The 23,675-nt window shown below is 41.3% G+C and overlaps 1 protein-coding gene across 2 annotated transcripts in view; it reads left to right on the top strand.

Moving 5' to 3' along the window:
* LOC128583773 (N-acetyltransferase 8-like) overlaps nucleotides 1–5,841 on the top strand; it is a 78,864-nt gene extending 73,023 nt beyond the window's left edge. The window contains exons 1-2 of one of the 2 annotated variants that reach the window (XM_053588324.1): nucleotides 788–968; nucleotides 4,990–5,841. In XM_053588324.1, the coding sequence (XP_053444299.1) occupies nucleotides 5,065–5,562 (498 nt within the window). In that variant the 5' untranslated portion in view covers nucleotides 788–968; nucleotides 4,990–5,064 and the 3' untranslated portion in view covers nucleotides 5,563–5,841. Of the gene's footprint in view, nucleotides 1–787; nucleotides 969–4,989 lie in introns of those variants that run through there. The other variant, XM_053588325.1, reaches the window with a different exon arrangement.
* The last annotated feature ends 17,834 nt before the right edge of the window (nucleotides 5,842–23,675 follow it).

Genomic DNA, 23,675 nt, shown 5'->3' with positions numbered 1-23,675 from the left:
GCTTTGGTGAAACAAGATCCACCCTGCTGGGCTTCAGGGCACCCAGGAGGGGAAGGTTTGAAATACAACAGAGGCTAGGCTGTTGACTCCTAACTGAAGCGCTGTAAATGCCTGTACAGTGGTGATACAGAACTCTTGCTCTATTACCATGGAGAGATTCAAAACTGCCTTTTCAATCTCTTGAGTCCCAAATGCTGTGAAAGAGTCCTGAGAACCATAAAGAACTTAGAATTGTGATATACAAGTGGGTTTTTTAAGTGATATTGCATTTAAAGTCAGGTGAGTGGCTCGCATTTGTAATCCTAGCACTCTGGGACGCCAAGGCAGGCAGATTGCTTCAGCTTAGGAGTTTGAGACCAGCCTAAGCAAGACTGAGACCCCATCTCTACTGAAAATAGAAAAACTAGTCAGGCGCTGTGGCAGCTACATGTAGTCCCAGCTGTCTGGGAGGCTAAACCAGAAGGATCATTTGAGCCCAAGAGTTTGAGGTTGCTGTGAGCTATGATGACTCCCTGGCATTCAAACCCAAGGCGACAGAGTAAAAAAAAAAGATATTAATTTAGTTAGTTTGTGGTAACACTTCAGGAATCTAAGTGGGAACTCCTTGTATACTTTATTACCACCCAAGAGTAAAAGCCTGGTGTAGTTTACAGATGCTGTCAGGTCGGAGCCTTTGACTTCCCTGGCTGCAGCTTGCCGCACCTTTTCTTCCTCACTGGCACTTCCGTATCTCCAGTTTCTATGTGTCTTTATTATTCTGTGGGAACAGAAGACGTTATAAAATATTTGCCATAAAACACTTTTGGTAGGGCTTTATCAGTTATCAGGCTCAGTTTTTGGCAAGTAACCATGTAAGTCAAGACTTTTGGTCTATTCTTATGTCATTAATGTCTGGCAACATCGCGAGGGGAGAAAGTGAGATAACCCGTTTTGTAGAAGCTGGACTTGTGAGCCATCCATAACACCTGGTGAGTTGCCAAGAACTGGCATCCTGAGCATTAGTGTAAGCATCATCTGAGAAGTATGAGTCTTCCATAGCATTCAGTCTATCCGCGAATCATATAAACAATAATCGAACAGTGAGAAAAGCCCAAACCCAGAGGTAAATCTATAAAATCAATTTGGAGGGTGAAAAGGGACAGTCTGGGCCTTTGGAGGTCAGTTTCCTCAAGAGAATCAGTAAGATTTACAAATAGTGCACTAGGAAATAATTTGGTTATTGTTTACATGTTTAGTGCATGGACTGGATGCTACTCAGCGAGCCATGCTAACATTACAACAGTGGTTAAAAAAGTTGGTAACTGAGATTATTTCTCATTTTGGTATCCTTATGGATTGAGTCTGATCAGGGAACTGTTTACAGCAGAAACAAACCACTTGCTTGCAAAGGCACTGTGGTACTCATTAAAATTTCATTCTCTGTAGCATCCCCAAGCCCTAGGACAAAGGGAACATAAAAATCTAAAACTAAAAAAGGACTTTGGGAAAAGCGTGTCAAGATACTGAACTCAAATGTCCAAAAGCATTACTGTTGGCCCTTATACAATCTAGAATATTCCAAATAGGAGACACGGATTAACTTCTTTTTTAAAATAGTGTTCTGTCACCCTATGCATACTGGCACCTCTAAATTTTCTCTTTTGGGGATGATCAAATACTATGGAAATTTATTTATTTATTTTTTATTTTTTTATTTTTTTAGAGACAGAGTCTCACTGTATCACCTTCAGTATAGTGTGGTGGCGTCACAGCTCACAGCAACCTCCAACTCCTGGGCTTAGGTGATTCTTTTGCCTCAGCCTCTGAGTAGCTGAGACTACAGGTGCCCACCAGAATCCCTGGCTATTTTTTTTTGTTGCAGTTTGGCCGGGGCCGTGTTCAAACCCACCACCCTCAGTACGTGGGGCCAGCATCCTACTCACTGAGCCACAGGTGCCGACCCGAACACTTTGGAAATTTAAATAAACAATTATAGATTATGAAAGCTATATAAACACACTAAAATGCTTGGAGCATATCTGTAGGCTAAAGGAGCATGGCTTCCACGAACAGCAAGCCTTGCCTCCTTGTCTGACCAAAAGATTGTGGGTCTTATCTGGGTAACAGATCTCAGGGCGATATCGTAGTCGGACTCTATGGTTTTATTCTCCAGATGGTATTCTTGCACCTCTTACAAAGATCAAAGATGCTGCTCACATTAACCCTTATGATACCAACACTTGTCAAATTACCAGATATTATGGATAGCTAACAAGCCAGGCCTCTGCAACTTGGGGTAGCTCACTTTCTCTTCTTGTTAAGTTGCCAGACATTAAAGATTACATATAGATAAACCAAAAGTCTTGATGGACTTGTTGAAGTGACAAAAACCAATCCCTATAACTGCCTGAAGTGGATAAAATACCTTGTATATCAAATATTTCTCAACCTGTTCTGTTCCCCTAGGCTGATAGAAACACATGGAAACCAGAGATATGAAAGTGCAAATGAGGAAAAAAGCAAACTCTGAGATGGGAGGTCACAGGTTCCGATCTGATCCTATATGTAAATAACTCTGCTGGTTTTGTCTTTTTTAAATAGTGTTTAAATAGCTTTCTGTGTGGCAGTAAAGTGTACAAGTGGTTCCCACCTAGATTGTCAGGATGCTATGGACTTATCAGACACCTTCTGTTACCAGGTACTTCACCTTAAATGTCAGCCACACTATGAACTTGGACTCTTATTCATAAAGTGGTGCTACACAAATACACTCAGTGCGGTATTATAAGAAAAAACCTCTGTATATCTCAATTCTAAGTTCTTTTTGTGCTCAGCACTCTTTTTTCCATCAGTTGGGACTTAATGAGTGTGAAAAGGCAGTCTCTCCTTGGTGGCAGAACAAGAGTTCAATATTGCTGTGCTGGTGTTTAGAGCACTTCAGTTAAAAGCCAGCAGCCCCGCCTCTGTTGTACTCAAAACCATTGCATCCTGGATGCCCTGACAGCCAAAGAGGGAGGGGCTTCTCTAATTGTTGATGAAAAATGTCATTTCTGCCTAGGCCATCCAGGGCAAGTAGAGACTAAACTACACCTCTTAAAAGACAAGATAAATATTCTTCATCAGATTAATGAAGAATAGGAGGCTGATTCAATGCGGTGTGGGAAAATGTTTCTGCTTATTTATTCTCATTCTAATCTATGTTCTTGTCTCCATTTTCAGATCACTTGTTATGTGACCACCAACCAGATCTTTCTCTCCAAAACCAGTGATTTAGCTTTTTTTAGTCTCTTCATGCTTTTTATATTTATTTATTTATTTTTGAGACAGAGTCTTGCTATGTTGCCCTTGGTCACAGCTCACAGCAACCTCAAACTCTTGGGCTTAAGCAATTCTCTTGCCTCAGCCTCTGGAGTAGCTGGAACTACAGGCGCCCGCCACAAGGCCTGGCTATTTTTTGGTTGCAGTTGTCATTGTTGTGTAGCAGGCCCTGGCTGGGCTCGAACTCTCCAGCCTCAGCGTATGTGGCTGGCGCCCTACTCACTGAACTACAGGTGCCAACCCCATCTTTTTAATTTTTTTAGAGACATAGTCTCACTCTTTGTCCTGGGTAGAGTGCTGTGGTATAGTCATAGCTCCCAGCAACCTCACAACTCTTGGGCTCAAGCGATCCTCTTGTCTCAGCCTCCCAAGTAGCTTGGACTATAGGCGCCTGCCATGATGCCCAGCTAGTTTTTTCTATTTTAGTAGAGGCAAGGTCTCGCTCTTGCTGGGGCCAGTCTTGAATGCCTGAGCTCAAGCAATCCACCCCTCTCAGCCTCCCAGAGTGCTAGGATTACAGAGGCCATTTTCATTGTTTTTAAATTTCAAAATATTAAGGGGGTTACAAATGTTAAAGTACATGAATCGTTTTTGTAATTCTTGAGTCCTGATTGTAGGTGAGTCCATCACCGAAATAGTGTTCATAGTACTAATTAGATTCGTTTATTCCTTGCCCCACCTCCCTCTTTCCCCCTAGTTGATTTCTACTGAGTTTTACTTCTCTCTATGCACAAATGCTCATCAGTTAGTCCAATTTAATGGCAAGTGAATGTGGTGTTTGTTTTTCCATTATTGAGATATTTCACTAGACAATGGTCTCCAGTTCCACCAGACTGTTGGAAAAGGTATTAACTCATCTTTTTTAGTGGTTGAGTAATACTAATGGCATACATATACCCATTTTATTAATCCACTCATGAATTGATGGGCACTTGGGATAATTCCACACCTTGGCAAGTGTGAATGTGTTTCAATATACATTCATGTGCAGGTCCTGTGGGTACATACACATGGTGGATTGTGGATTGATGGTAGGTCTACTTTTAATTCTTTGAAGAATCCCTACACTGTTTCTGATAGAGGTTGTACTAATTTGCTGTCTCACCAACAGTGTATAAGTGTTCCTTTCTTTCTGCATCAATGCCAACATCTATTGTTTTGAACTTTTAAATAAAAGCTATTCAAACTGGGGTAAGGAGAAATCTCATTGTGGTTTTAATTTGCATTTTGCTGATGATTAGTGACATCAAGCACTTTTTCTTAGGCTTATTGGCCCTTTGTCCTTCTTTTCAGAAGCCTCTGTTATTTTTAATTTAGTTACTGTTTTTAGACAGAGTCTCACTCTGTTGCCCAGGTAGAGGTGCCATGGCCGCATAGCTCACAGCAACCTCAAACTCTTGGGCTCAAGTTATCCTCTTGCCTCAAGCTCTCAAGTAGCTGGGACTACAGGTACCTGCTACAATGACTGGCTAATTTTTCTATATTTAATAGAAATGGGATCTCACTCTTGCTTAGGTTCATCTCGAACTCCTGAGCTCAAGTGGTCCTACTGTCTCAGCCTCTCAGAGTGGCATGAATCGCCACTGTTACCTCATGAGCAAAAGCAGAAAGACACACCCTTGAGCAGAGTCTCCTTATTCCTATGAGGCCATAAGCCCTGGAGCACTTACATGGATTTCTCTGTCTTCTCAGGGCTGCTGGGAAGGCGTGCAGGAACCGCTGGCTCTTTTCTCTGAACCTTGAGATTTCAGACGAAGAAGTCTCATCATGGCTCCTTATTTCATCCGCAAATACCAAGAGAGTGACCACCAGTGGGTCGTGGGCTTGCTCTCCCAGGGCAAGGCTGAGAACATTACCGCCACATCCTGCCATGCGCTGAAGTCTCCCCAAACTCTGGTGCTCTTACTCGGGGGGCACTTTGCCGTACTCCTGGTCTCTGAGTCCTGGCTCCCAGCTCTCATGTTCTGCCTTGCCTTCCTCCTTGTCCTGTGGTTCCTTGCCAGACATCACTGGAGAAATTATGAACGCTTGGCTTTGGGTACAGACATGGTCGACATCACCACATTGTACCTAAGTAAACCTGGATTCAGTCTGTGGGTGGCTGAGTCTGAAAAGAAGGTGGTTGGCATGATAGGAGCCCTGCCTGTTCATGATTTCACCTGTGAGAAGCAGGAGTTGTACATGGCTCGCCTCTATGTGGACTCTGAGCACCGGTGTCAGGGGGTAGCAAAAGCCCTGGTCAGGACTCTCTTCCAGTTTGCCTAGGACCAGGGCTACAGTGAAATTACCTTTATAACCACCACTATGCTGTTTGCCCTACCCTTTCTGCAGGACGTGGGCTTCCAGAAGACAAGACAGTTATTCCCCACCTTGAGTGCTAGGCTACTGGATCTTCAGGAAGTTCATTTCATCTACCACCTCCCTTCTGCTCAGGCGGGGTCCTGTGAACTCTTTCCTCATCTATTAGCCAAGAGATGATCCTCAGTGCTGTACTAATAAGCAAACACTGACCCTTCAGTGCCGACACAATAAAAGCTCATTGGTCATTCACATCAGAGTCCCACGTATCTGGGGGTGAGGTGCCATATGGGGTAATGGTTCATTCAGTCTTTTTGGGTCACCTCTGTTTTGTTTTCTGGTGTCATGATAGTGTTGCATAGGAAAATACCAGAAAACAATAGTAAACATTGCTTTAACTCATGAGCCTATGGGCCAGCAATTTTGGCTGGGCTAGGCTGGGCAGCTCCTCTGGTGTCAGTAGGCTGAGCCAACCCCAGTTATAAATCCATGAGGTTGGCTCAAATGACAGGATGTTAGAGCTCTTGTTTTCCAGCAGGCTGTCACACTTGTAAAACTCCCCCCACTGCTGATGTCTTAAAGCAAGCCTCTGTTATCTCCAGAGCTGTAGTTCCCACTTGTTACTGAGTGGTGGGACCGTGGGGCCTAGCTTCTCTGGGGCCTGGCAGGAAGAGATGGTGCAGCGTCTGCCCAGCTCTCCTCACCCCACAAGGCATGCACCCCTCAGCAGGAGTTGCCAAGGGAGGACCAGTCTCGGGTCAGAGACGAGGGAGGTCCTCAGTGGTCCCTATGGTTTTTTGCTCATTTACCATGAAATGGTTTCACTAATCTCAGACAAGCATGGTCCAGGCTCTCCTGGGGCTTATAGACCAGAGGTGGCTGAGAGACCAGTGGAGAAATGAAAAGGATACAATGTCATATGAGGTAATCAGGGGAGAACTGGGCAGTGTGGAAGGACATCAAAAGGGCCCCAACCCTCATTGGTGGATGACTTCCTGGAGGGACAGGGCTTCTGTTCCCAGAAATTCATAGCCAGGAGCTTGGCTATTCCCAGCTCCATCCCCTGCTCCACTCCCCAGCCACACAGAGCTGCTTCTAGTTTTTGTCACAACTGAGCTCTTTCTGCTTGAGGCCTTGGGGGCATGCTGTTCCCTTTGCCCGGAACGTTCTCCTCCCCCTCTCTCCCTGGCCCTGCTCCTGGTTTGTTCAGCAGTTTCATAACTTCTGAGTTGAGAGGAAACAGTTCACCTGCTTTTATTCTGGCAGTTATTGTCATTTAGTCTTTTGCTACTCAAAGTGTGGTCCCTAGACTGGCCACAGCAGCATTGCCCAGAAGTTTGGTAAAAATAAATGTGGATGCAAAGCCTATATAAGCTCACAAGATTGGTAGAGTAGCACAGTAGTATTAATCCTGGACCATTTCCTTCTGCATGCTGCCTGGTGGCCACATCCCATGAGGTAGAGGATGCCGGGTGCACCCTCTGCTGGTCACATCTCCCCAAGGCCTGGTCACACAGAGGGAGGTGCAGAGGAGCTGACAGCCAGAGGGAGAGGGAGGCCAGGTGCCCTCCCCATACCCACAGTCACTGCCAATGGAGTTGTGAGCACTGTCTTCCTGGAGGATTTGGACAAGAGGCTCAAAGCTGCATGAATGAATTTGTCTGTGAATTTGTAGGGAGGGTATTATAGGCTGAGGACAGTGGGCTGGGGTAACAGGAAGTTAAGCTGGGATTTCAGACCACGGCATTCCATAAGCTACGTAAGAAATTCTGCCATGAGATCTGAGATCAAAATGAGAAAATTCCAAAGGAACTTATTAAGAACAGCTTTGGGGATTGCCAGGGTTTGAGGGCTGGGGATGTTGACAAGTGATGAAAATAGAGGTTTCCTTCTGGGGTGATGATGAAAATGTTTTGGGATTTGACACAGGGAGTGTTGGCACATTGTAATTGTACCAAATGGCACTGAATTGTACATTTTAATGGTGAATTTTATGGTATGTAAATTCCATTTGTGTAAATTAAGAAAAAAGGAGGATTTTGATGGTTTTAAAACTCACACAAGGCATATAAAGATTTCAGAGGCTAAAGATGCTGAGGGATTTTTATCAGGAGAGTTGCTGCTATGCTATCTGCCTTCACAGAGCCAGGGGAACAGAGACAGTAACTTTAACCCCAGCCCACTGCAGGAGAGGCCATGAGGATACTTCTTGGTCAGTGTGACTCTATTACCTCCTTTGTCAAGACAACTAACTGATGGTGACTTTTGCCTGAGAATCCCAAAAGTCGAAGTCAGTGCCTAATGACCTGGGATTTTGGCAGAGGTAGGATGTTACTAGCCATGGGGGTGAGGATGGGGGAGTGGCTGAGGGAAAAGAATGGAAGGACAGGGAGGTTACAGGGAGAGGTGGGCCTCTGGCAGTGGTGATGCAGTGGCTTTCAGGGAATGGGAAAATGCAGATTTGTGAATTGCCAGGCAGTGTACCATAGCAGAACAATGGTTTTCCAGAAAGTAGGAAGGAGGGAGGGCATTGTCTAAGATAATTCTAAAAATCGGTAACCAGGAGCTAGCAGTGAGAACATCTAGACTGCTGACCCAAACTTGTTGTCACTTTCTTTAGCTAAGAAGTAATCTGTTCAGGGCTGCACCTGTTGCTCAGTGGGTAGGGCACCGACCTCATGTAGCGAAGGGAGCAGGTTCAAGCCCAGCCCCTGCTGAACTGCAACAAAAAAATAGCCGGGCATTGTGGCAGGCGCCTGTAGTCCCAGCTGCTGGGGAGGCTGAGGCAAGAGAATCGCCTAAGCCCAGGAGTTGGAGGGTGCTGTGAGTTGTGTGATGCCACGGCACTCTACTGAGGGTGATAAAGTGAGATTCTGTCTCTACAAAAAAAAAAAAAAAGAATCTGTTCAATTTAAAGGACAGTTTATTCTAAATATGATAAAATTTTAGTGACATTAATATTTCCTTTTATGTAATACTGTTCTGCTGGCCCCTGCTGGCCTGGTTAAACTAGAATTACTTTATTTTTCACTTTTGTTTTTGGCTCCCATGCCACATGCGTCTGCCTATCACACGTGTGTGCACATGGAGAAGCAGGTACCTGCAGGAGAAGTCTGCCAGGCTGAGCTCTCTCAACCTCCTCTTAATTTTTAATTTTTTTTTTTACTATGGCAAAGTATACATAGTATACAATTAACCATTTTTGAAGAGTACAGTTCAGTGGTATTAACTATATGTATAATGTTGTGTAAGTATCACCACAATCTACTTCCAGAACTTCTTCATCACTGGAAACACAAACTCTGTCCTCATTTAGGCAAAAAAACCCTCATCTTCCTCTCCTCACTGGCCCTGGTTACCTCTATTGTACCTTCTGTCTCCAGGAACTTGCCTATTCTAACTACCTCACATAAGTGGAATCATACAATACCTGTCCTATTGTGTCTGACTTATTCATTCAGCAGACTTTTTTTTTTTTTTTGAAGACAGTATCATAATTTTTATAATCTTTGTTCTCATTTATTTTCAAGACATTCAAAACTCTATTTTTATTTCAGATGATTACATATAAGATTTATTAAATATTTATTATTTATTTTGGAAGAATTTTAAACTTCATGACATGCACATTTTACTCTTCTTCCAAACTTCAACCTGAATCAGATAAGGAGCCAACCTTACAGTTTTATTCCAGGTGAAAAAATGGAGGCACATTCCTCTGACAAGGTCATTGGCAAAGGTTTCTTGAGTCTCAAAACTTCTATTCTACCTAAGACTCCTCTGTTTGGTCTTTGAATTTGTCACTTTGCCCTGCAGCAGAACAAAGATAGCATCTGACAAACACAAACAAGATTTTTTTGGGGATATTTAGAGCACTAAAAATAAGACAAATATGATCAAATTACTCTTTGCTCAAGGAATCAGACTCAGAAGACTTTTTTTAAGGTTCATGTTGTAGTGTGTATCAGAATCTCATTCCTTTGAAGACTAAATAATATTCCATTGTATGGATGTGCCACCTTTTATTTATCCATTCGTTTGTTGGCAGACAGTGGGGTTCTTTCTACCTTTTAATGAGAGTTAATTTGTTTAAAAAACTATCTAGAAAAAAAAATTAAGCTAAAGTGGGGAAACAGTGAATTTTAAATTGGGGAGTCACCATGGGGGAGTGTTCATGAATACTTTTTGCATGTATTACCTTCAGAACATCGATATCAAAGTGCTTAGATTGGTGTATTGGGGACAACCTAATTTAAATTTTACAAACATGGGCTTGTTATCAGAAGTTTATTTTAGAAGCAACAATGCAGGAAATACAGACTTGTGACCGGGTGGCAGTCTGGGGTTTTAGTACGCACAGGTAACTGGACAAATGATGAGGGGAGTCACTGGCTTTGTGCATTAGAGGAAATTCAGTGGGGACTTTGGGGTGCAATGGCCTAAAACCTCTGGGCAGAGAAGGGCCCTAGGGGAGAGAGAGCACAACCTCGGTGCTCTTCCCTCCAGCCCAGGGCTCACCTGAACCATGGGAGAGGGGGACCCGTTGCTACTTGAAGCAGCAGCCCAGTGAGGTAGAGAAACCCCCACAGGAAGAAGCAGGCACCCCACGGCTGTAGATCTAGAAATCTTCCTCCTTAACTAATTACTTGGCTTTTAGAGTTGTTTCTCAGAAATGGTGGAGTAAGACAAAGGAGTTGAGATTTGAACACCCAAAACACTTCTTGACACTAAGACCCCCTCAGGCCCCACAACCTGCCCCAGTGCACAGTAGCCCCTTGTTCATTTCAGCACAATCCGCCCAGATGCTCACAGGCCCTCATTAACAAGCCTATCTTCCATTGGTTAGGGAGACTGAGTTGAGGCTGACTCCCCTGTTCTCTGGACAGAAATCTTTCCTATTATAAAACTCCCTTTCCCCTTGACAGTCTTGTCTTAATAATTGTTTTTTTGTGAGGGAAGCTAGGGACTGAGGCTGGACGGTTTTGGGGTTCTCTAATAAGAAGGTGGTGGTGTGGGGGCTGAAAGGTCTGCTAGGTGCAGCATGGGGTCCCCTTCCCCTAACCTCTGAGTGGCTTCTCCTTGGAAGCACTGAGAGGCGGTGGAAGACCTTGAGTAATCTGGGCATCATGGAATTTGAACTTGGGTAGAGGGCACTCCCGAGAGGGCAGGGGAAACCGAAGCTGCGGCCCCTGCTGGCCTGTGAGAGCCATGCAGGAGGAAGAGCAGGACAAAGGTGCCACGGGGCTCCAGGCTGCAAGCAATCCGCACTGCCCACTCAGGCTCGTGTGGGGAAAGACACACGGCCAGGCCCTCTCCCCTGTGGCTCCCACGCAGGGCGCTCTTCATCTTCCTCTCCTTGCACACCCTCCAACTATACTGTTTTCCCTTTAGACAATTTGAAGTTTAGCTTTTCCTCACCATGGACAACATGTAATTTGTCCTTTTGAACTGTTTTGGCTTAACATACCTTCCCTTAGGCTTCCTGACCTTGTATTTTTATTCTCCTTTTAAACAAGTTTGTTACATGTACACTGACTTAATTTATAAACTCCTAGTGACATCATAGATTTAAAAAATTCTGTTACTAATTTTTAAAAATCACACCTTTCAAACTTTAAAATCTCTCTTCTGTTGGCATTTAGATGTCTTAATTTAGAGCTTTTAATGCCAAGCTATAATTTTATACATTTCTTTATATTTTTGATTGTTATTTCTTACAATAATTTTTTATTGTAATTTCCTACAATAATAATTCCTTTCATTATATTACTTTTTGTTGTGGAAAATATACATAACATTTACAATTTTGACCATTAAAAAAATTATATAATTCAGTGGCATGTGAATATACAATTTAGAGCATGTCCACAATGTTGTGTAAACAGTGTCACCACCTCCATCAAGAATATTTTCATCATTCCAGACAGGAACATGCACCCATTGAAAACTGATTCCCCATGCCCCACGCCCTCTAACTGTTGCGGGATGAGCTCGGGCTGGAGTCACAGAGATAAGACCAGCAGTCAGAATGGACAAAGGAGCAGAGGGCTGCAGCTCTCTCAGGCAAACAGTGACCCCAGTTTATTTCTTACTCACTTATATCCGCTAACAATAAGGCATCCTGCACGTACACACATATCACCTACACATTCATAATCTAGCTTTAGATCAGCTGGCGTCAATTGGTCCAGACAATCCTTAAAATTACAATACAATAAAGTCACAAAAAAGTCACGAGCCTTATTTATCTCTTTTTGCTTCAAAAATTAAAGCATTCATCTGTAAAGAACAGATGTAATCTTTAACTTAGCTGCATATTAACCTTATCTTGGTTTACCACTCCTCAGGTCTCTTCCAGGAAATTCCTGACTACAGCATGCTGTTTTCAGTGCCTGCCTCCCACTAGATTAGTTTGCTTTCTTTTTTTTTTTTTATTGTTAAATCATAGCTGTGTACATTAGTGCAATTGCCTGTACGCATTCTAAGATGCACCATAGATGTGGCCCCACCCATTACCCTCCCTCCACCAAAACCTCCCCCCTCCCTTCCCCTTCCTTGGCCCTTTCCCCATAGTCTTGTGCTATAGTTGGGTTATAGCCTTCATGTGAAAGCTATAATTTAGCTTCATAGTAGGGCTGAGTACATTGGATACTTTTTCTTCCATTCCTGAGATACTTTGCTAAGAAGAATATGTTCCAGCTCCATCCATGTAAACATGAAAGAGGTAAAGTCTCCATCTTTCTTTAAGGCTGCATAGTATTCCATGGTATACATGTACCACAATTTGCTAGACCATTTGTGGGTCGATGGGCACTTGGGCTTCTTCCATGACTTAGCAATTATGAATTGGGCTGCACTAAACATTCTGGTACAGATGTCTTTGTTACATTGTGACTTTTGGTCTTCTGGGTATAAACCTAGTAAAGGAATTATAGGATCGAATGGCAGGTCTATTTTTAGGTCTCTAAGTATTCTCCAAACATCCTTCCAGAAGGAACGTATTAGTGGGCATTCCCACCAGCAGTGTAGAAGTGTGTCCTTTCCTCCACATCCATGCCAACATTTCTGGTTTTGGAATTTTGTTATGTGGGCTACTCTTACTGGGGTTAGGTGATATCTCAGAATAGTTTTGATTTGCATTTCTCTGATAATTAAGGATGATGAGCTTTTTCTCATGTGTTTGTAGATTGTGCATCAGTCTTCTTTAGAGAAGTTTCTCTTCAAGTCCTTTGCCCACCCTGAGATGGGGTCACGTGTTCTTTCCTTTCTTTTTTTTTTTTTTTCCCAGGGCTGGGTTTGAAGTCGCCACCTCCGGCATATGGGACCAGCACCCTACTCCTTGAGCCACAGGTGCTGCCCACATGTTCTTTTCTTGTTAATACGTTTGAGTTCTCTGTGGATTCTGGTTATTAGACCTTTATCGGAGGTATAACCTGCAAATATTTTCTCCCATTCTGAGGGCTGTCTGCTTGCTTTACTCACTATGTTCTTGGCTGTGCAGAAGCTTTTTAGTTTGATCAAGTCCCAGTAGGGTATTTTTGATACTGCTTCAATTGCCTGGGGAGTCCTCCTCATAAAATATTCACCCAGGCCGATTCCTTCAAGAGTTTTCCCTGCACTTTCTTCAAGTATTTTTATAGTTTCATGTCTTAAATTTAAATCTTTTATCCAGTGAGAGTCTATCTTAGTTAATGGTGAAAGGTGTGGGTCCAGTTTCAATCTTCTACAGGTTGCCAGCCAGTTCACCCAGCACCATTTGTTAAATAGGGAATCTTTAGTGGGGACTGAATGTTTTTAATTGGCTTGGCAAAGATCAAATAACGGTAAGTAGCTGGATCCATCTCTTGGTTCTCTATTCGGTTCCAGACATCTACTTCTCTGCTTTTGTGCCAGTACCATGCTGTTTTGATCACTATGGATTTATAGTACAGTCTCAGGTCTGGTAGCATGATTCCTCCTGCTTTGTTTTTATTGCTCAGTAATGTTTTGGCTATTCGAGGTTTTTTCTGATTCCATATAAAACGAAGTATTATTTTTTCAAGATCTTTAAAATATGACAATGGAGCTTTAATAGGAATTGCATTAAAATTATATATTGCTTTGGGCAGTATGGACATTTTAACAATGTTGATTCTTCCCAGCCATGAGCATGGTATGTTTTTCCATCTGTTAACATCTTCGGCTATTTCTTTTCTTAGAGTTTCATAGTTCTCTTTGTAGAGATCTTTCACGTCCTTTGTTAGGTATATATACTCCCAAATATTTCATCTTCTTTGGCACTACTGTGAAAGGAATAGAGTCCTTGACTGTTTGTTTGGCTTGGTTATTGTTGGTATATATAAAGGCTACAGATTTATGGGTGTTGATTTTGTAGCCTGAGATATTGCTATATTCCTTGATCACTTCTAAAAGTTTTGTAGTAGAATCCCTAGTGTTTTCCATATATACGATCATATCATCTGCAAAGAGTGAAAGTTTGATCTCTTCTGACCCTATTTGGATATCCTTGATCGCCTTTTATTCCCTAATTGCAATGGCTAAAACTTCCATTACAATGTTAAAGAGCAATGGAGACAATGGGCAACCTTGCCTGGTAACTGATCTAAGTGGAAATGATTTCAATTTAACTCCCTTCAATATGATATTGGCTGTGGGTTTGCTGTAGATGGCCTCTATTAGTTTAAGAAATGTCCCTTCTATACCAATTTTCTTAAGTGCTCTGATCATGAAGGGATGCTGGATATTATCAAAAGCTTTTTCTGCATCAATTGAAAGAATCATGTGGTCTTTATTTTTAAGTTTGTTTATGTGTTGAATTACATTTATAGATTTACATATATTGAACCAGCCTTGAGACCCTGGGATAAATCCGACTTGGTCATGGTGTATAATTTTTTTGATGTGTTGTTGGATTCTGTTTGTTAGGATCTTATTGAGTATTTTAGCATCATATTCATTAGTGATATTGGTCTATAATTTTCTTTTCTTATTGGGTCCTTCCCTGGTTTGGGGATCAAGGTGATGTTTGCTTCATAGAATGTGCTGGGTAATATTCCTTCTTTTTCTATATTTTGGAAGAGGTTTAGTAGTATAGGCACTAGTTCTTCTTTAAATGTTTGGTAGAATTCTGACGTAAAGCCATCTGGTCCTGGGCTTTTCTTTTTAGGGAGAGTTTGTATAGCTGATGCTATTTCAGAACTTGATATAGGCCTGTTCAACATTTCCACTTCGTTCTGCCTAAGTCTTGGTAGGTGGTGTGCTTCCAGGTATTGGTCGATTTCTTTCAGATTTTCATATTTGTGAGAGTAGAGTTTCTTGCATTCGTTAAGGATTTTTTGAATTTCTGAGGGGTCTGTTGTTATTTCATCATTACCATTTCTGATTGATGAAATTAGAGATTTTACTCTTTTTTTCCTGGTTAGGTTGGCCAAGGGTTTATCTATTTTATTGATCTTTTCAAAAAACCAGCTTTTGGATTTATTGATCTGTTGTATAATTCTTTTGTTTTCAATTTCATTTAATTCTGCTCTGATTTTGGTTATTTCTTTTCTTCTGCTGCATTTGGGGTTGAAGTGTTCTTCTTTCTCCAGTTGCTTGAGATGTTCCATTAAGTTATTGACTTCCTCTCTTTCCGTTTTCTTGAGGAAGGCTTGCAGTGCTATAAATTTCCCTCTTAGGACTGCCTTTGCAGTATCCCAGAGGTTCTGGTAATTCGTGTCTTGATTGTTGTTTTGTTCCAAAAATATGGTGATTTCCTTCTTAATCTCATCTATAACCCATGTATTCTTCAGCATAAGGTTGTTTAGCTTCCATGTTTTTGTATGGGTATGCAGGTTCCTGTTGTTATTTAGTTCAACTTTTATTCCATGATGGTCTGAGAAGATGCAAGGAATAATTTCTATTTCTTAAAATTTGCTGAGGTTAGATTTGTGGCCTAAGATGTGGTCGATTTTGGAGTATTTTCCGTGGGCTGATGAGAAGAATGTGTATTCAGTTTTTTTGGGATGAAATGTTCTGTAGATGTCTGTTAAGTCCAGATGTTGAACGGTTGAGTTTAAATCTAAAATTTCTTTGCTTAGCTTCTTTTTGGAGGATCTATCCAGCACTTCTAGAGGGGTGTTAAAATCTCCAAGTACTATGGAAGTGGAGGAAATCGAGTTGCTCATGTCTGTTATAGTTTCTCTTATAAATTGATGTGCGTTGTGGTTGGGTGCATAAATATTAATAATTGAGATCTCATCATATTGAGTATTACCTTTAACAAATATGAAGTGTCCATCCTTATCCTTAATTATTTTGGTTGGTTTAAAGCCTATTGCATCTGCGAACAGGACTGCAATGCCTGCTTTTTTCTGCTTTTCATTTGCCTGGAATATAGATGACCATCCCTTCACCTTGAGTCTATATCTGTCTTTTAATGTAAGATGTGATTCTTGGATGCAGCAGATATCTGGCTTGAGTTTTTGTATCCAGTCCGCCAACCTATGCCTCTTTAGAGGACAATTTAAACCATTCACATTAATTGAGAGTATTGATAAGCCTTTCGAGAGACTGGTGGACATTTTTAATCCTTTTGCGACTGTGGAAGTTGGAATTTGATCAAAAATTTTTGGGGTGGGTTTACTTTTGTGGTGGAGAATTATGCTGGTCTTTATGGAGGATAGGTCTAAGAATGTCCTGGAGAGCAAATTTCTTCAACATGTGAATGTCATTGAAGTATTTAATTTCTCCGTCATAAATGAAGCTCAGTTTAGCTGGGTACAGGATCCTGGGTTGAAAGTTATTTTGTTTTAGGAGATTAAAAGTTGATGACCATCCTCTTCTAGCTTGAAAGGTTTCAACAGAGAGATCTGCAATTATTCTGATATTCTTCCCCTTGTAGGTAATGGTTTTCTTTCGTCTGGCAGCTTTCAGAATTTTCTCCTTCATATTAACTTTAGTGAAATTGATTATGATGTGTCTGGGGGATGTCTTATTTGGGTTGAGTCGTGCTAGAGTTCTGAAACTGTCTGCTATCTGAATTTTGGAATCTCTTGGCATGTCTGGAAAGTTCTCCTTCATAATCTCATGGAGAAGAGACTCTGTGCCTTGTGAAGCCACTTCGTCACTTTCGGGGATCCCTATAAGACGAATATTGGTTTTCTTCAAATTATCTGAGAGAATAATTTAATTTAATTATTATTAAATTTGATAATTTAATTCTTCAAATTATCCGAGAGTGGTCTGTTTTTGCTCTCCATTTCTCTTCTTCTTTGAGGGTTTGGGAGCGTTCGAAAGCTTTGTCTTCAATGTCAGAAATCCTTTCTTCTGCTTGCTCCATTCTGTTACTGAGGGATTCTACTGTGTTTCTCAGATCTTTGAGGGATGCAACTTCTTCTCTCAATGTGTCGAAATCTTTGGTCATTTGGTCTTTGAATCCATTGAATTCTTGAGATAACTTTTGGAATTCTAATTCGATCTTATTTGCTATCCAGATCCTGAATTCAATTTCTGACATCTCAGCTATTTGTTTGTGCATGGGGTCTTGTGCTGTTTCTGTACCATTGATGCTTGGGGGAGTTGATCTACTCTGATTATTTATATTGCCAGAGTTTTTCTGTTGATTTCGCTTCATGATTGTTTTTCACCATTGCCTCTGGCTGTCCTCAGAGTTGGGGAGGTGTCTCTCCAAGATTAGACCCCAGCGGGATCACTCTATTGTTGCTGGATCTTTGTAGGGAGTGACCCTGTGTAGTTCCTCTGGGGCTGCTCCAGCTAGGGAGTTCTGGTTGTGGAAGCAGCTCCGGTTTGTGACACACCCAGATCCAGCAACAGTGCTGGGGGTGGTGCGCACTGTTCTGGGAGTGCCAGGCACCCAGTGACTTTGGCATAGAGAGCCCAAGGCTCCAACAGTCTCTGGCCAGGAAAAGAGATCTGCGCAGAGGCAGGGAGGGCTCCAAAGGGCACGCAGCTACCTGAGTCCCTATCCAGATGAACGGGCTAGTGTGGAAGCTGGGAGGACACAGGAGGGAGGATGCAGGGTTGTGCGGCTCCTGCAGTTCCTTGTTAGGGAATGTGGAGGCCCGGTGGATGTGGGTCACTGGTCGGGGGTCGCTGCACAGCTCTTATGGAGGTCTGGGTGGGGCCAAGCCCAGGAGTTTGAGGTTGCTATGAGCTGTGACGTCATGGCACTCTACCCAGGACAACAGCCCAAGGCTCCAGTGTGCCAAAACCATCTCACTCTGCCCCTAAGGATTAAGGCTGTAAGGCAGCTCAGTCTCCGCCTTTAGGCCGCTCAGTCAGTAGGTTACTTTGACCCGCCCAATCCTTGCTCTGAGACCCTGAGGGTGGAACTTGCCGGGGCAGTTCTTTCACAATGGCTTCCTGCACCCAGCTCAGTGGCTCAGTCTGGGGCCCCAGACAATGCCCAAAGTTCTTCACACTCTTGCTCAAGCTCTCCCCAAGGCAGTTCAACTGAGTGCCAAGTCCAAGAACACTGAAACAGTTCATAGGTAAGGCCTTTCTGGTTTGCAGTCTCACTGCTGCTTGTACTTATGGTTGCCGGTGTGATTAGGTCGATCGAACACACGCAACCACTTGCCAGTTTTCCACTGTTTTTGTCCTCCTCTTGGGGTCCAGAAGTCCCTGGCTGGCTCCCTGTATCCTCAAAGGGATGATTATAGGCAGATCCCACCGGCCAGAGATTCCTGGAGTCTTGTCTCCCCAGACTCGCTGTTCCCAGTTGCAGGGAAGCTGTTACTTGGCCGCCATCTTTAATCTCTCTAGATTAGTTTTCTAATCTTTCCGGAGGGTCTTCAAAGGATATCCCTTCCTGCAGACCTTGAGACAGTTTCAATCAAGAGCAAAGTTATGGCAGCTTTTAATGTCCCTTGGCTACATCTAACCCTGACAATCACTAACCTACTTTCTCTATGAATGCGCCCATTGTGGGCACCTCATATAAAAGCATCATGCAATATTTATCCTTTTGTGTTGCTTGAATTCTTATCTCCCCTTCTTATTACTGTCTTTCAAATTACCTTTTCTCATTGTTTTTTTTTATGTATTTTATTTACATTCTTAATTTTTCTTTTCTTTTTTTTTTTGAGACAGAGTCTCACTCTGTTACCCCAAGCTATAGTGCTGTGGTATCATAGCTCACAGCAACCTCAAAGTCCTGGGTTGAAGCAATCCTCTTGCCTCAGCCTTTGGAGTAGCTGGCACCACCACCTTGCCTGGCTAGTTTTTCTAATTTTAGTAGAGAGGGAGGTCTGGCTCTTCTTTAGGCTGATCTCAAAGTCTTGAGCTCAAGCAATCCACTTGTCTCTACCTCCCAGACTGCTAGGATTATAGGTGTGAGCCACTGTGCCAGGCCTATTCTTAATTTGAATATTATTTTTATTTTAGTGTATTTTCGTTGCTATGCAGATGGGATCGCCTCATATAGAAGGTCAACTTCTTATGCTAAAGAGGCATCTCTCTTTGAAGATGTCTGCTTGATGGTCTTCAATGGATTTTCTATGCCCTTCAAAACTGGCTTTGCCAAGAAATCTGCGTGGATAACTCAAGAGACCTAGATTGGAAATCCCTCCCAGATGGTTGGGCACGGTGGCTTATACAGAGGCAGGAGGATCACTTGAAGCCAGGAGATACAGACCATCCTGTCTGTACAACAGGGGTGTCCAAACTTTTGGTTCCTCTGGGACACATTGGAAGAAGAAGAGTTGTCTTGGGCCACACATTAAATACAAACACTGAAGAGCAAAAAAAAGTCTGTGCATAATTTTCATAATATCCAAAGGCACAGATAAGCAAAAAAGCCCTCATATAATAATCTTAACTATGCAGTGGCCCTTTTGGAAAATGTTTTAAAATTGTTGAGCAGGACCTAAGTTTGCGATCACTAACATAGAAAATGTACATATATAAGTAATAAAAAGTCTTTTTTATTATAAAAGTAAAAGAAAAATGGGCAACATAAAACTAGTGGGATGTTTGACATTGTATTTGAGAAACTAATGCATCAACATACAGTTTGATGGAAGTAGCTGCAATTCTCAGTGAGTTCTCAAGGTGCTGATCCAGTATTTTGATTCTAATTTTACTTTTAATGTGCTTCATTCTTGTAAATGGTTGCCTGTCACGTTCGTGATGCCAAAAAGCAGTGGCATGAATAAGGCCTGATTGTGAAGTGGGGCATCTTTATCTCTGAGAAGATATAACCTATGGAAAAGTCCAGTAATGAGACATGATCAAATTTTTCTTTAAGTTCAATGTCAGAGTGCAGCTCTATGCATTCCAGCTGAAAATTGGCAGGTAATGTATTTATGTTAACTGAAAATGGAGTTGCAAATACACTGAAATATTATTTTCCCAGAAATCTTGAAATCTGTTTTCAAATTTTTGTATCAGATTGAAAAGCAATGCAGCATATTTTTTGCTGTTCACAGGACTGTGTTTAGCCAACATGTCCAAATGCATAGAATTGTTGGCCTTAATTTGAGCTTGCTATAATTTCAGTTTCATTTGGAACACTGTTAATAGTTTGAAACATTGTATTGGTAAGTTGGTTTTCACCTTGAAGATGCATGTTAATTCATATAAATAAGCAGTTAAATCCACTAAAAATGCTAAATTTATAAGCCATTTTTCATTGTCAAATTCTGGCACAAATTTGGTTACTGATACCATAAATGACTTGGTAACATAACGGAAAATCAGAAAATCATTTCAACATTGGGCCTCGACTCCGTTATCTTGCTTCCAAAAAGTAAATAATGTCATCATAGTCAACATCAATATTTTAAAGGAATTCTTGGAATTGGCAGTGATCCAATTCCTCGGCCCTTATGAAATTCACAGACTTGATGATTTGCACGACATTATCCATTTTAAAAGCTTTTGCACATAAATTTTCTTGATGTACTATGCCATGATGCTTCATCAAATCTGAGTTTTGGGTGGCAATCGCATAGTACATCAAGTACTTCTATTAATTTTATAAGCCCCACTCTTTTACCTATCATCACCAGGACACCATCAGTAACTCTACCAGCCATGCTGACAGTGGACAAAGAAAGTCACTTTAAAGTATTTTTTAATGCTTAGTATAAATCTCTTGATTCAGTTGTGTCTTTCAATGGCACTAAAGAAGCCATTTTTTCAGTGACACTATATTTATCATTAATACCTCTAATAAAAATGGCAAGTTGAGCTGTATGTGTACCATCAGTGCTATCATCCATCACCAAAGCATAAAATTAAAAATTAGCAACTTTACTTTCCAAACTTCTTTTGACAGATTTCCAGTTTCTTCAGTTTGCCTGGCTATAGTCTGATGAAACAAAATGATTTTAGAAATATCTTCCTTTATTTCAGGGCAAATTACATATGCCATGCTTTCCATACATTGCTTAACACAATGTATGGAAACACACCATTGGTAAATGGTTTTGATATTTTGCTATCAAATATGCTACCACATAAGTATCTTTTACAATGATGAAATCCATTTGAGTTGTAACTTTTAAAAACATTTTTTGAGAAGTCAGACTTTTTTCAGTTCCACTATTTTTGTCCTTATAACACAATCCTTCATATGCATTGAATTTGGCAGCATGCTTTGCATATAAAGCCTTTTTCAATTGAAGTCTTGGAAAACTTGCACAACCTCCTTACAAATTAAGCAGGGTGCTTTACTAATTTCCTCAACAAAAAGTAGTCATCTGTCCACTTTTCATTTGAACAATCTTCTGTCATCCATAATTTTTCTTTTTGGGGGTTGTTTTCTTTTGAGATGTTGTGATAGCCATGCTGGGATTAACAAATAGTAATAGACAAAGGACAATATTTACTTTTGTTATGAAAATTAATTGACAGGAAAATGAAGAGCAAAGTTGGGGCCTGCCCACATCTCAGCTGCTAATGCAGGATGCAGTTATAAATGGCAGTGGGTGGTGTGTGAGGTGTGGAAGTACCCTTATCATCAAATAAGAATGCTCATCTGACTTCTAAATAATACCATTGCCATAGTAGGTTGAAATATTATTAATAATTGCTGCCTTGCCAAGTCACCACGAGCACATGTAACATCTGACGATACCAATTTGATCGTCTGCGCTAGGAAAATAACATACTGGAAGCTACACACCACTGTAAAACTGAAGCCACACATGCATATAAATAGCAAGAGTGCATGTATTTTTATTTTACATGACATTGCCAGACAATGTTGTCTTTCACAACAAAGTTCACACTCAAGAACTGTGGAATTTGAGTTTCACCAAAAATTACAAAAAAAAAAAAAAAAAATCTCAGAATATTTTAGGTGAGTTTACGACTTTGTGGTGGGCCACATGTGGTCTATAGGCAGTGTGTTACACACTCCTTCTGTACAACAAAGCAAGGATTCATCTTTATAGAAATAAGTAAGTAGCTATGTGTGGTAGCATTTGCCTGTAGTCCCAGCTACTTAGGAGGCTGAGGCAGGAGGATGGCTCGAGTCCAGGGATTAAAGCAGTGACCCACAGGAACTATATTAAAGGGCTGCAGCATTTGGAAGGTTGAGCACCACTGGATTAGAGGTTACAGTGAGCTATGATGATGCTACTGTGCTATAGCCTGAGGGACAGAGCGAGACTTTGTCTCTATGTATAAAAAACCCCCTGTATTTCTTGCCTCAGCCTCCTGAGTAGGTAGGACTACAGGAAAAAAATTTCTTAAATTTTTTTGTAGAGTCAGGGTCTTACTATGTTGCCCTGTCTGGTCTTGACCTCCAGTCCTCAAGCAATTCTGCCTGTCTCTCCCAAAGTGCTAGGATTACAGGTGAGAGCCACCAATACCTGCCCTCATAGTTATGCAAGTTGTCTTCTATATTGCTTTTATATCTTTACATATCCCTGCCTTTTCCTTGTTAAGCTTATTTCTAAGGAAGGGCCAATATTATTGGTTATTTAATAATTATACATTCTGCTTAATTTCTATATGTGAAATGAATATTTTTCGATCAAGTCTTTATTCTTTCAAATTTTGTATTTTCTTCCCTAATATTTAAATAAAAAGGTGAGATCAGAAAGTTAAAAAGGCTAGGCTGGAGTGAGATTTTATTAATATCATACGTAACTTGTGGTCTCCCCAACTCCTGGCATTCTGCTCCTAATGTTTGGAGGGGAAGCAGCCCCTCCGCCATGCATCTGAGCCTGATCCATATGAGCAAACAGGGGACCAGTAGCTCCCTTGACTTTCCCTAGGAGTGATAAAGGGATTAGAAACAGCAAGATTAGAAAGACGGCATCTCAGGAGGATGCCAAATGGGTCTTTGGGGTGTGTTTCTCTAGTTTAACAGTTGTGTCATCCTATTACAGTTATTTTCATTTATTTGTTAGCAAGAATGTTAAGAAATAAATTATGTTAACTTTTAAACAAAAGAAATATATTCATCCTTTTGGTTTTGTGTAATAGAATCCTGCTTATCTATAAAATGCAGTTACCACATCAGCTGGACCTGTTTTCTGAAGGCTGGGTGCTTCAGAATGCTTCTATTGTATTATTTAAAAAGGGAAACAATGTAAGAGACTAGAGGAAAAAGGACATGGAAGCCACCATCAAGAGTTCATTGATAAATCCACCAGAGGTAGGTACAAAGTGTGAGAATAATGAGCTACTTAGAATATGTTAAGTTAAGTTTTTGTGATGTTATAGGTCAGACTAAAATCTTGTCATCGTCAGGTAAAAATGTGTCCAAGTCAGACATGACCAACCATAACTTAACAATGAATAGGGGCAGAAGTGTTAGGCCCTGCCTAGGAAATAGGAAAGTTGTGATGTGGCTCTAACAAAATGGCAAATGTCTGTTGATAAGCAATGAGCTGGGATTTGAATTCAAACATTCTTTGCATTGGCTTCTTCATTTATCACATACAAATAGTACCAATGTCATAGGGTAGTTTTCAGGATTCAAGAAAATAACACAGGTAAAATGTTTAGTGACATATTCCATAATATAGGTCCTCAGTAAAGGTCATTTCTTAAATTTTTACTATTTACATGTATATTAAGTTCCTTGCATCTTGAACAGCCTGTGTATAATTTCCTGACTACTG

The sequence above is a fragment of the Nycticebus coucang genome, chromosome 4, assembly GCF_027406575.1.
Source record: "Nycticebus coucang isolate mNycCou1 chromosome 4, mNycCou1.pri, whole genome shotgun sequence".
Taxonomy (NCBI): domain Eukaryota; kingdom Metazoa; phylum Chordata; class Mammalia; order Primates; family Lorisidae; genus Nycticebus; species Nycticebus coucang.
The sequence above is the reverse complement of the archived record's forward strand: the minus strand, read 5'-3'. Positions and strand labels throughout refer to the sequence as shown.